The 12,734-nt window shown below is 40.7% G+C and overlaps 1 protein-coding gene across 1 annotated transcript in view; it reads right to left on the bottom strand.

Moving 5' to 3' along the window:
• Nucleotides 1–12,734, bottom strand: part of aff2 (AF4/FMR2 family, member 2) — a 208,992-nt gene that overhangs the window by 141,920 nt on the left and 54,338 nt on the right. The window contains exons 2-3 of the mRNA XM_085473161.1: nucleotides 8,656–8,776; nucleotides 749–1,418 (exon numbers count right to left, since the gene is read on the bottom strand). Coding sequence (XP_085329287.1) covers nucleotides 749–1,418; nucleotides 8,656–8,776 — 791 coding nt within the window. The remainder of the gene's footprint in view (nucleotides 1–748; nucleotides 1,419–8,655; nucleotides 8,777–12,734) is intronic.

Genomic DNA, 12,734 nt, shown 5'->3' with positions numbered 1-12,734 from the left:
TGTAGTGGGGGCGAGACAACTAGGCTGAATTTGAACAAAGTGTTTTAACAATTCTCAGCACTACTTTTACCAAATAATACAAACCCATTGGCCTGCTGGGCCTAAGTTAACGAACCATTTAAAAAAAAATAAACTCTAATATTAGCTCGTGCATCTTATTAGCCTACCTATTAGCCATTTTTGCATGTAAAATCACAGCTTGAAACAAATGTAAATAAGCTAAAAAAGAGACTAAAGAATCAAGTAAATGTTGCCATTTGCATGTACGTGATGGCACCAATACTCCTAAACTACTTTGGATGCAATGTGAAGCGGCCGTGACCCTTTGCAGCTGCCCATTCAGCACAAGTGCATATTAAGGTGAGTGTTTTCCTCCGAACGGGAACGAGCTGCTACAGAAACATAAATATGTTAAATAAATACGTTGACTATAGTGCAGAGAGAGCGAGGCAGGGATTTCGCAGACGGTCCATCAAAAGTCAGTTTAAGCAGCTGACATCAATTTTTATAAATGTGCATTCCTGCGCTCCTTTTATCAACTAACTTTGACTTGTGTATAATTTGCACTAACTGAGCATCTAGCATTATAGCAGGTGGATACTTATCACCATCACTGCCAGAAACCCTGCTACGCATGATATCATGTAGACATGCTAGCCTGTCTACATGATATTTTTCTTAGAGTACAGATGTGAAAGTTAAACAACCAAACGTCTTCTTTTACAGATTTTTTTTCTTGCCGACTTACCGGCGAGTGGGTGGGTTTTGGCTGGGTGGGATGAGTGCCTTCTAGAAGAAGAGGAAGAGGAAGATGATGAGGAAGAAGAAGGGCTTGAATCTTCTTTTAGACCAAGTTCATCTTTGAGTGAGCTGAACAGCTCGTCATGTCTTTGCTGCTCATCCAACAAAGACATTTTCCCTCTGCTGGTGGTAGCTCCTGCTGTCACCTGCCCCTGCCCATTCTGTCCTAACCCCACAACAAGGCCTGCCCCCTGGGTGCTCTGTCCGTGGCCTCCCCTTGACCAGTCCATGGAGCTCCGGGACTTTTTGGAGTTCTGATGTGGGATTGCTGTTGATGAGGATGTGGTTGAAGGGGGTGGTTGCATTGAAGCTGTAGAGGAAGAGGGTGTATTCCCTGTCTTCTTGTCCCCACCTGTCTCTGCTCCTCCTCCTCCACCTGCTCCTCCTCCACCTGCTCCTCCTCTCAGGGCTTCGTTAAAAAGCTGGGATGGCTCTATGGCGGGTCTCTCTGTCGCTGACGTGGTCGGGGCTTGCTGCAGGTTGCTGTTCGCTGTTGTTCCTTTGGGGATTCCCACCAAGTGGCTCTGGTTGGAATGGCTGGTTAACAGGTCTTTCATTTCTTCATACGAGCCCAGCGTGTTTTGGACACGATTGGCCAATGCATCACCTTTATTAGTCTGAGAGGAGAGAAGGAAGACGAAAAAGACAAGGGGGAAGGGAGATACAGAAGAGTATTAATTAAGCCTTCCATTCTTCCTTTTTTACAGGTTTGATGAAAAGCCCTCTTTACTCATCTGGAAAAGAACAGTGAGAGATAGATAGGGTGACCACTGACCAGACATCAGGATGAGATGATTAATTAAATACATGTCACCCATAAGAGGGTCCAGTCCAGGCTGGAGTAGTAAAATTAATGGGGCAGGAATCATTATTAGCCTGACCCCAGATTCTCAGGCATTAATGGCTTGGAGGACAGTGCACGTTTTACTGATATATGAAGGTAAAGCTCTTTAGCTTCTACCTGGTAACATGGAGATGTTCCTCAGAATAGCTCAGCAGTACCTTTGGTTTCAGTCATTGACAGATTCTTTAATGATCAAACTGCACGATTTGATCATCTGGCATTTTAAAAAGGACACGGGTAATCAGCAGCGGTTTCAGCGCTTCTATTTTAGGAACCGGATTCTTGCAAAACGTCAGGAAAGAGGAGCAGGGAAAAAGTGAAGGCCAGTAGATTTTTATCCTATCCATTGACATTTCCTTTTTCTACCAGAGTTACAAATTGTGTAGCAAATATTAATCATGAATCAAGTCTGAATTATGCAAGATCTCCAGCCTATAATTTACGTGTGACATTTCATCATGAGCTGCAGATGAATGATGAACAATGGAAACACTGAATGAGATCAATGTCGAGTGTGGCCCTGTAATTTTATTGTACAACAGTGTTGAGGTTTGCTCAACAAATTTTCTCAGGTAGTTGACAGCCTGCACTCGTCTAATCAGCCCTGTGCTAACATTAAAAGGTAGTGTCAAATAAATGTGAGGTTGAAAACAACCTTATTCTAATTTTTGAGCCAAGGTGAAACTGCTTTATTTGAAGAGCTTAATGAATTTGTGAATAATGAATATGTAAGGTAAAGGTCATAGTACCAGTATTGGAGTGCAAAACAAATATATAATTATGTATGTATGTATGTGTATATATATATATATATATATATATATATATAATCCGTGTGAGGTTTCCTTATATCCTTTATTCTCCTCAGTAATGTCAGACTCTTGGCTACATGTTGTGTGGTTTTGTTTTTCCAATGCTAACAGCTTCAGTCAATAACCACATAATACTGTAATAACATGCAATGATCCATGGAGAGGTCTTATTGCTGAAGAGGGAATTGTAAGTGCTTGTGCGCATGCGTGCGCAAGTGTGTGTGCCACTTCACAACATTACAAATTAGTATAACACCACCCCAGTATTTGCTCTAATAGAGGGCCGTGTAAGTACCATTTGATAATAATTGCTATACTGTGGTGCCCCCCTTTTTCTAATCATCACTGGTTTGACAATAGTTTATGAAGCAGGCAGAGCCAACTTTCTCCTTTTTTATTCTGACCAGTTACACAAAAATCAGGCTAAACTATTACTAACTAAAATCACCAACAACAAGAACAGGAAAAGTAAAAACCCAGCGAGGTCCATAATTATCTGGACAATGACATTTTTTGTAAAATCAAACTGTACATATATGATTGAAATGCAGACTGTTTGGGTTTGACAAAAGTATTGCATGGGCTGTTTAGGAATTATAGATATTTTTATACTTTTTTGAGAAGCTCAAAAGTGGCTTAAAAATCCGATCATCCAACAAACTCTAAGAGGAGCCAAATCACGCTGGGCTTCTGGAAAATGAAGAAGGTCAGCATCATCAAAAGGCACTAAGGACCACAGAAGATAACTTTACCAAATATATCCAGGAACAGCCTCAAAGAGGTAGGTTTATCACTGTCAAAGGCAACAATGTAGACACACCGTCATAAATGGAAAGACAGACAGTTTACAACAAGGTGCAAACTGTTGGTGCAACACTCAAGACCAGATTATACTTTTGTGAAAAATACATTTAAAGCAATTTCTGAAAATAGTCTTTGGAAAGATGAAACTGATGCTAACTTGTAGCTTAATGATGGGACAAAAAAAGTATGGAGAAGGAAAGGAACGCTTCACAATCTGAAAGCGCCCCACATCATGTGTCAAACACAGTGGAGACCACGTTTTGTCATGGGCATGTATGTCTGCCAGAGCTATACTCTGCTCAGATTCAGCCAAATGTCCTGATTGGACAGCTTGGATCAGAAGTAATTATATGTGCTGTACTGGCAGTTCACCAAAATACCAACAATGTGTAGCCCAGTGGGGATGGTGCTCCGTGGGTAGGTAAAATGCTCATTCGTTGAAAAGCTATTGGCAGAAAAGGAAAAAGAAAAAACGTGACTTCCATCTTTCCAGATAACACAGGCTCTAAGCGAGCACATTTAAGCATCTTTAAAGTCTAAGCTAACCAGCAACAAGAGTAGCTCATTTATGGTGGTTGCACATATTTTAACACTGTCCCCTGGTGTCACACATGGTACACTCCTACAGCTCTACACAGGACCAATGAATAACCAGCACCCAACCATCTTTACTGAACATCTCTGGTTACACTAATATAGAGGTTAATAGAACTGATTCTTATGATTGTGTGTGTCACAAAAAACGTCAACTCGAACCTATGCGAGTGGAAGGACCATTCATCTCTTCGTCACTTCACTGTATCCTTCAGTTTTAGACTCTAACAAAGCAGGAAAACCATGGAAATACCGAAATTAAACAGGGCAAAGAATCAAGCCTTATTTACAAAAGATTAACGCAAAAAAGGACAGAATTGCATTCAAATAATCTGAACAGATGTAATTTCTGTGTGCGCACACTCACACACTGGCACGCAAACACTACACACCGTGAAGTTAGCTGTGAATAAATTAGCCCATCTCTTCTCCATCTCGGGCTCATGAATAAAAGATCTGGTGGCTGAAGAGGAACAGAAAACACATTTACAGAGAGGCAAAATGGAAAACAGAGGAGAAGGAGAGGATGAATACCTATGTGCGTATGAATGTGTGTGTGTGTGTGTATGAATAGATCATCCCAAATAGCTGCTAACGGCATAACACTCTTTAACAGGATTAGAAGAGGGATTAGCTAATAGCTGACAGAGAGAATGAATACTGGAGAGAGGGCGAGAGAAAAGACAGAGGCAGAGTGATTGACAAACGGGAGATACGCAGGTACAGAGAGAAAACAGAGACTGGTGGTGGACAAAAAAAAAGCAAAAATGAAGGCGAGTGGAGCCTGGAATTACTAAAGTTCTACAAATTGTATACATGATGATCATAAAGTGATGATACTGATCTATAGGCTGCAGTTCAGCACATTCACACAGATGAAGTGCAGCAAGGTTGCGCTGGTTACAGGCATAACTAAGAAACAAATACAGAGGACATGACGGGCTGGGGAGAACACACATGACAGATGGGGAAGACATGGAATGAGACACAAGGGGAATTTAATAAACAATGAGCTATAACAGGGGAACCTAGGCAATATAGAATAACCTCAAGGCTAACTCAATGAACTTAAGCCTAAATAATACAAAATAATATTAAAATACAAGAAAACTCAAATGACCCTGGACCATGAGAAATATTTATAGAAAAACAATATTTATAAGAACTTTAATACTTAAAAATTGAATTTTAAGAGTTTTTCTATGCTCGAGCATGAAGATGAAGGTTGGTCACTAGCAGACCTTACAGGCTGAATTTGCTTAGGTAGCCTAACCTGATTTGTTAATCAACAGTATCCTTTGCTCGCATTGGTCATCTCTTTAGCTTGAAATTGAGAAAAGTTTAACTCACAACCCACCCGCTCCGTCACCTATTGTCAGTTGCAGTTTCATTGACTTTCTGTGGTCTCTGATTGATGCTTGTCGCTTACAGTGTGAATGCCCGTTTAGGAGTGAAAGAACGTCTCATTCATATCTATGTCAGCTACCATGCAGTGAATGTGCTGTGCCTCAGCCACTCACTGAACAGAGTGCCAACAATGACACTGTTCTGGAGAGGGCCACAGGCAGAAGCTGCATATTTAGCTTAAAGCTACAGATAAAAAAAGAAAGAAAGAAAAGCTACAGACACCAAGACATCTTGGAAAAGAGTCAAATCCAGGGATATCTGTGCAGTATTTTGCACTGAAAATTCAAAGCCATATTCTTGTGGGACCTTTAAAGTGAAGAACTATATATATCTGATGAAATGTATGGTATCCGGTCATTAAGTGATGACGTGAGGAATCCTACTTCCGGGCCAAAAGTAGTCTGCGTTTAATATGGCTTTTGTGTTGTTAACATGTTTAATGTTTTGTATTTTCTTCTATTTAATCTCAAAAAGCTCCTAAAACAGTCAGTGATCACTGCTGACCTCCCTCGGCTTTTATTACCGCTAATCATTTATTTAAGCTGTTTTTAAAACCTTAGGATGTAACTACAGCCCAGCCCATGCAGCAGTATATGAATGACTAACCTCGTATTGTGGATGGATTATCTCAGTTGTTCTCCTGGCTGAAGTTTGGTCCTTTTACAGCATCCTGCCATGCGATTACATTTGTTCCTGACCACCGAGAACACTCACGTTAACTTTTATCGAGTGGAAAAAAAGTTAGCTTGTTTATATTATGCTAACATAGCTGTGTCGCTAGCGGTCACGTAGCACATCATTATATACCAGCTAGCCCAACTTCAGTAACGCTACAAACGTCACTGCTGTTTAGTTTTCTGTCTTCATTTATGTTGGAAGTGATAACAGAGCTGTACGTTTTAATTTGTTTCCAAAACCCCGCAGTCAGGACATGCTATATTGTATTTAGATGGAAGCTAGCGAGCTAACTTCCTGCTAACTTCTAACTTCGTTAAATGTCATAAATTCCGTTTTCATGGATGCCTGGATGTTAAACTCAATTGTTACACCTGGTAGAGCAGAACGCTGATCATTTTATTAAAGATGAAAGACTTTAGACAGTTTTTCAACTCTCAGTAATGCCATAGTGATCGTTTGATATATGGACCTGCAGCGGAGTTTAGGCCCAGACACGGCTAGTGACGTCAGACTGAACCACCGGATTACTGTTCTGACTTACACTCTTCTTCTACAGTTTAAATCTACCAAATCTAAAACAAAAACATTTCAGATTAAACAGGCTTCCTTTTAACAGGCCGCAAAATTAAAAGTACCTGCAAAAATACAAGCAGGAAGCAGAGCAAGCAAATGTACTGATTAAATTAATCAAATCACGACACTTTTAACTACTTATTGCAGACAGCAAGGCGGTGTCTAAAATTTCCGCCTTCCTTCCCACAGACCAGCCCGCACTGATCTTTGTACTCTCCCCACACATGAATCTTGACCTCACCTCAGCACCATTAATTAGCTGGAAACAATTAGTTGGAGTGTGAAGACAGTTAAGATTGGATTCATTATCAGAACAACCTCTCATTTGCTTTGCACTGGCCCCGAACCGCGAGCGGCGTCTTAGTGAGAAGACCTTGTGTCCTCTGAGTTCAGACGCAGCAGCGCTTAAACACGTTCTGTCAGGATTCAAAGCCAGTCTGTCCCAAGGTCGATACACTTCGCAGCATAACCAAGTGTTGAAGTGCTTGGTGGTAGCAAATGAGAGTTAACAAACCAAAATCAATTTTATACACAGGGGCATTCGAGTGGCCGTGGACTTCATGCGTGGCTGCTTCACTTTCTGCTAAAAAACCCCCAAAAATCTCTGAAGCGCCTCAGAAGATCAAGACCTTAAACACAAGGGCATTAAACTTCATTCCACTGGAGAAGAGCGTGGTTATACTAAAAATGAATGGTACAAAACATCTTTGGATAATTGCTGATTAGCCGTATCAATTCCTTTCAACTGATTGTTTCATATGACGCTAAATCACAGAGCAGTGCTGCTGCTGTAGAGGGGAGTCGCCCGTCCTCATGATTAAGATGTCGTAAATTCACTCCATGCCCAAATGAATTTCTGGTGTCCAGTACATCCACTTCTCCTTCCATGGAGATCAATCAAAAACTTAACAGCGATGTATTAAAACTGTCTCCGGAACAGCAATGAGGGAGCACTCGGCGCAAAGTCTCAGCTCAGCCACAGCCAGTGTTAATGTTTTCTCACATTTTTTTCACACTTTAGAATAAGTGACAGGCAGAGCTGGAGCTCACACGTGCCTAGCTACTGCAGGAGCCATGCTAATGTCTCATTTAGCAACACCTGTACAGAGAACGCTACAAAATCACGCAAAACACAACGGGAATAGGAAGAACGAAAACAGAAATAGGAAAAAACAGATTTCCAAAAGCACAAGTGTTTCTGGGGAGACAATAACGCGACGGACCAGTTGCAGGAACCAATATGCTAAGAATTACGCTGGGAGACACGTGGAATAAGTGGAGGATCTATGAGTTTTGTGAGGAAAGAGAGGTAAGTGTGTTAGCCTAACTATTAGCCTAAATCTGTCATCAGTATTATATGAATCATGAGATTAAAACACACTTACCTGGCAGGTTTTGGTTCCTGCAACTGGTCCGTCGGGTTATTGTCTCCCCAGAAACACTTGTGCTTTTGCAAATCAGTTTTTTCCTATTTCTGTTTTCCCTATTTCCGTTGTGCTTTGTGTGCTTTTCCAGCATTTTTCTTATTCCTGGTGTTTTCTTAAGTTGCAGTCTGTTTGGCCTCTCAGGGCCACCGTATCTTTCCTTCCTGCTGCTGTCAGACTTCACAACAACGACTTTGCAGCTGACCAAACACACACAAGTGCACTTATCGTTTTCTGACAACATTGCATTTTATTATGTTGTATATAGTATTTTATTCTATTCCTTTGTTTACAGTATCTGATACTTATTATTTTATTCTATTCCAGGGTTTTTTCTTAATTTTTGCTACTGTAACGTTGCACTCTCCACTTTCTGCTGTAACAAAACAAATTTCACATGTGTGGGACTAATAAAGGTTATCTTATCTTTAAATACACTTCCTATGGAAAAGTGTTACTTGCATAAAACCCCCTGAAATTTCTCTCATTTAACATGAAAAACTGTGTTTAACAACAGAAATGACCTTAAATACAGACACTGTTTTCTGTGTTTCTCTGTGACCAGACTTCCCAACACCCTGTCACCCAACAACACAGAGAAAAATTCAACAGTCAACCAAGCTGTTGAGCTTTGTGTGTGATTCTAAAATGGTTAAAATAACATCCCAAAAAGCATAAATGAGTAATTATCTGCTTGTTAACCATCAGTTAACCTTACTTTATAGGGTTCTCCAAACAAGTTGAATCCAGTAGAGAACAAGTCCTCATCCTGTTGGACCTCCTGGTTCCTCCTCTCCCACTCTCTCCTCTTCAGAGCGCTGCGCTCTGACTCCAGATGACTGGAAAGGCACAAAGAGAAAAGCTAGTTAGCATCCCCCCTCTGAGGCGACACATGGCCTGCCACAGTGGTTTTTAATGAGTATTGCTTACAAGTAGTATTTGGAGCTGCAAAGAGCATTGGCTGAAATTCTTTGTTTTGAACAGACTAGCGGGGAAGCTGGTAAAGGAAAATAGCAGGCTAAGTCATGTGATTATATCGTGTGAAAATGACTCAAGTTCCAGATAAACGAGAAGGAAAATAAAAAACCTAAACCCTGACATGAGTCTTGAGGTAAGAGTAAAAATGTAACATTCAGAATTGTAAGAAAAAGGTTTTCAAAACAGTTTCCCACGTCGACATGGGAAACGCAGTTTATGATTTACCTAACTATGAACACGTAGCAGTTGTGGATGAAATGTTTGTACTGGCAGTTTTAAAACTGAGGAGTGTGTTCGTTGCCTCTTTGAGCAGCTCACGGGGTTTAAATTGTTATTTTTACTTAACTTCTGAATGAATTCCAGGAGTCTTTGGGTCGCTTTGCAAACTCTAAAATCTAACAAACCTGACTCACCTGCACCGTTTGGTTCAAAAGGAAAACATCTGATCAGCCAAGGTTATATATGCCAGAACTGTTGTGTGGCAGGTCTAGCACAGCAATTCTTTCTCTTCTTTTAAGTCCATATTTATATATCTACATATTTACTGCAAAACTTTGAAATCTGAAAGAACTACACTACAAACTCCAGTAGTGTGGGGCTAGGAGGGAATCCTACAACCTGCTTGCCTACCTACACTTACATTATATATATTCTAAACAAGCGTGACTATATAGGAAAGTTAGACTAACGTAACATTAACTGGATGGCACTGGAGGGGCAGTCAGAGATGGTTCAGGGAAAATCAGACAAATCTATTAGAAAAATAAATCATATCTAAAAGTGGTTTAAAATTCATTAGGATTCATGGCTGCTTTGTGACAACGTGAAGCAAATGATTATCATGTTTTTGTCTAAGTTTCCAAAGTAAAGCAGTGAGGGAAGATGGTGCGCGCAGTTTGTTGCTTTGCTTATATGTTCATACTGCATGTCAGTGATAATTACGATGATGCTTTGAGGAGGACAGGCCTGTTTTTCCAATAAAAAAAAAACGATTCAGCCACTCCATCCACCCACCCTTAGCCAAACCCCTGCTGGACATGTTACTCTACATGAATGCTCACTAAGAAATTATGTCACCCTAAAACTATGCGTTGTTTTTTTAAATAGATAAAATAAAGACATAATTAGGTGCTGGAAGATACATTTGCCAACTTTGGACAGAGCTAAATGTTCCCCCGACTGTCCATCTGATGCAATGCTAATCCAATTACCTCCGGCCGCCTCCAGCTTAATACTTTCAAAGAAATCAAACAGTATTTCCAAAAACATTTAACTCCTCCTTTGTACAGCCTGTGTCATCTTTGTGAAAAGCTTTAGGGACGACTGAGTCAACAACAATAAATAATACAATTAAATGAAATTCTGAGTGACGATCATTATATACAGGCATAAGGCGTAACACACACACACAGACACTCACAAATAATGAAGGCATGAGTAATAAATAGTCTGCTTCCTCCTCAGTATCAACCCTTTTTTTCAGATTTCTATTTCCAGTGAGTTTAATGCTGTGATGTAACATATGCTTTTAGCTGGCTAGTTTCATTCATGAGTGCATTCATTTTTAACACAGGTGAGCCCAGTGGGGATTGTGCTCCTAATCCAGGCAGTGTTTACGACACGCTATACCCACTGAAGCACTTGAAAGGACGGATACATTTATTTCCTGCTACGGCATCTTTGGATGGCTCCCAATCAAATCAGCTTTTAATCTTCAAACGTTCCCACAGAACGTACGATTGCTGGATTCGTGTGATTTAAAGTATGAAAACATTTAAAAAGGAGACAGCTGACTGTAAACAGGGACAGAAATGATTAGAATCAAAGGGGTTTGGTCTGTGGGGAGCAAAGGGGGCGGCGGTGAACCTCAGGTTTTTGGGACATTTTTGTTGCGTAACCATGTATTTTTAGAAAAAAATCTTTTACTGCACAGTTCCCAATTCACTCTGCCCTCCTGAACTTTCTTTAGTCACCAGCCCCCACTGAGAATTCTACAAGCTGGCAGCCAAACTGGAATCCCAGAGGCACAAAGTAATGTGTGAGTGTGTTTGTGAATACATGTTATGCATAAGCCCGTGGCCTGCTGACCCAGGAAAGGGCATCCTGTTTTACCACATCCACTGCAGAGAGATGAGACAGGCTGGCTAATTAGTGATCAACACAATTAAAAGAGACTTTCCTCTTTTTTTCCCACTACCAGGCCTTGCCTTCAACATTTCATCTATCAGCAAGATGTGAGTGGGAGGGAGAAAGAGCAGAGAGGCAATGAGAGGAAAGAGAGAGGGAGAAAAAAAAATTGGAGACCCAGGGGAGAGAAAAAGACCCAGTTTCAGGGCAACAGACAGTTTCTTTAAAAGGAAAGAAAAATAAGAGAATGATGAAAGACAGAGCAGAGGGATGGGGAGAGGAAGGTAAGATAGGAAGAAGGGAGGAGCAAAGAGGAAGCTAGAGCAGTGGGAATTTCAGATGAAATGATTGACAGGTTAGGTAGGGGTGTGTGTGAGTGGATTGGGGGGATGCAGCGACAGAAATGTACGTAGATGTGATCATTGTGTGAGCTAGCACTGCTGGTTGACATGTACGTTGTCTGTCAGCGCAGAGAGATAACTGACAGAGCTGTCACGACCACAAACACACACGTATGGAGCACGCACACAGAAGCACACAGCCCCCACGTGACAGATCGCTGTCTCCGTCTGTCACACACCAGACATTCACACGAAGGGAATCGGGTCAGACAAGGTAATTAACACATCCAGGATTTATTTCCCAGCATGTGGCAGGGCTACAGAGCTACCTGTCACATACGGGTTGGCCGAGGCTTTTATGGCTCACACCTTCCTTCCTTCTTACAGGCCGGTTGCACGAGAGGTCACAATCCCCCATCTTTCCTTCAAGTACAGCTCAAATGCAATTTTTCCAAGTATGTTTTCTGTCATATTGAGAAGTTCTGATCAAGGTGATACATGTTCGACTGTTATTTTTCTAACAAATTTGTTTTTCAAGAGTCATTTGTAGCTAGCATGTGTCACCTCTAAAGTAGGCCTGTTGCCAAGGCACCTGTGGATGTTTTGGGGAATTAGATGCAAAAGCTTTGAATCACTGTTTGCTAAATAGAAAATGTTCTCAAGTAAACTGTGCTAGACAATATTCACATCAACAGGGGAGACCTTTGTTTTTTTCTCGAGTGAGTCTGTGCATTCAAGTATTTCGTTATTTAGCAAGTTAATGTTATAACTAGCAAGCTGAGAGGCATCGATCTGAGTTACAAAGTATAGAGAAGAATAAAAATGACGTGTGCTCTGCAGTCTTAAAAACTTCAGACATGTAAAATCTGTGCAAATATTTAATTCCAAATATTGTAGCCATTCACACCAGCCACATAATTTTGCTCGTGTGAATTTGCAGTCTCTTAAGCTCTGGACCGAGACATCTCCTGATATTGACTTCACTTTTTTCACAATGCATTGAGGCTGAAATATCCACAAAAACGAGTTTCAGTGTGTATATATAATTTACACAGAAAGTTCAGATCAGAGAGAATTTGAAATTTTCTTTTGCTTTTTCACAAAACACTCAGTGTATATGGGGCTTGAGCAAGACATGGATAAGTAAGATAAAAAGGAAAGAAAAACTGCCAGAAGAATCTATAGTGACAACTATTCAATTCAATTCAATGCAATTTTATTTATATAGCTCCAAATCACAACAACAGTCGCCTCAAGGCGTCCTATAACGTACAGTAGATTGTACAATAATAGATACAGAGAAAAACCCAACAATCATATGACCCCCTATGAGCAAGCACTTTGGCAACAG

Source organism: Copadichromis virginalis, linkage group LG2, assembly GCF_057382275.1.
Source record: "Copadichromis virginalis isolate Kocher_CV1m ecotype Utaka linkage group LG2, C_Virginalis_male_GT1.1, whole genome shotgun sequence".
Classification (NCBI taxonomy): domain Eukaryota; kingdom Metazoa; phylum Chordata; class Actinopteri; order Cichliformes; family Cichlidae; genus Copadichromis; species Copadichromis virginalis.
This window is presented reverse-complemented; position numbering and strand designations above follow the sequence as displayed.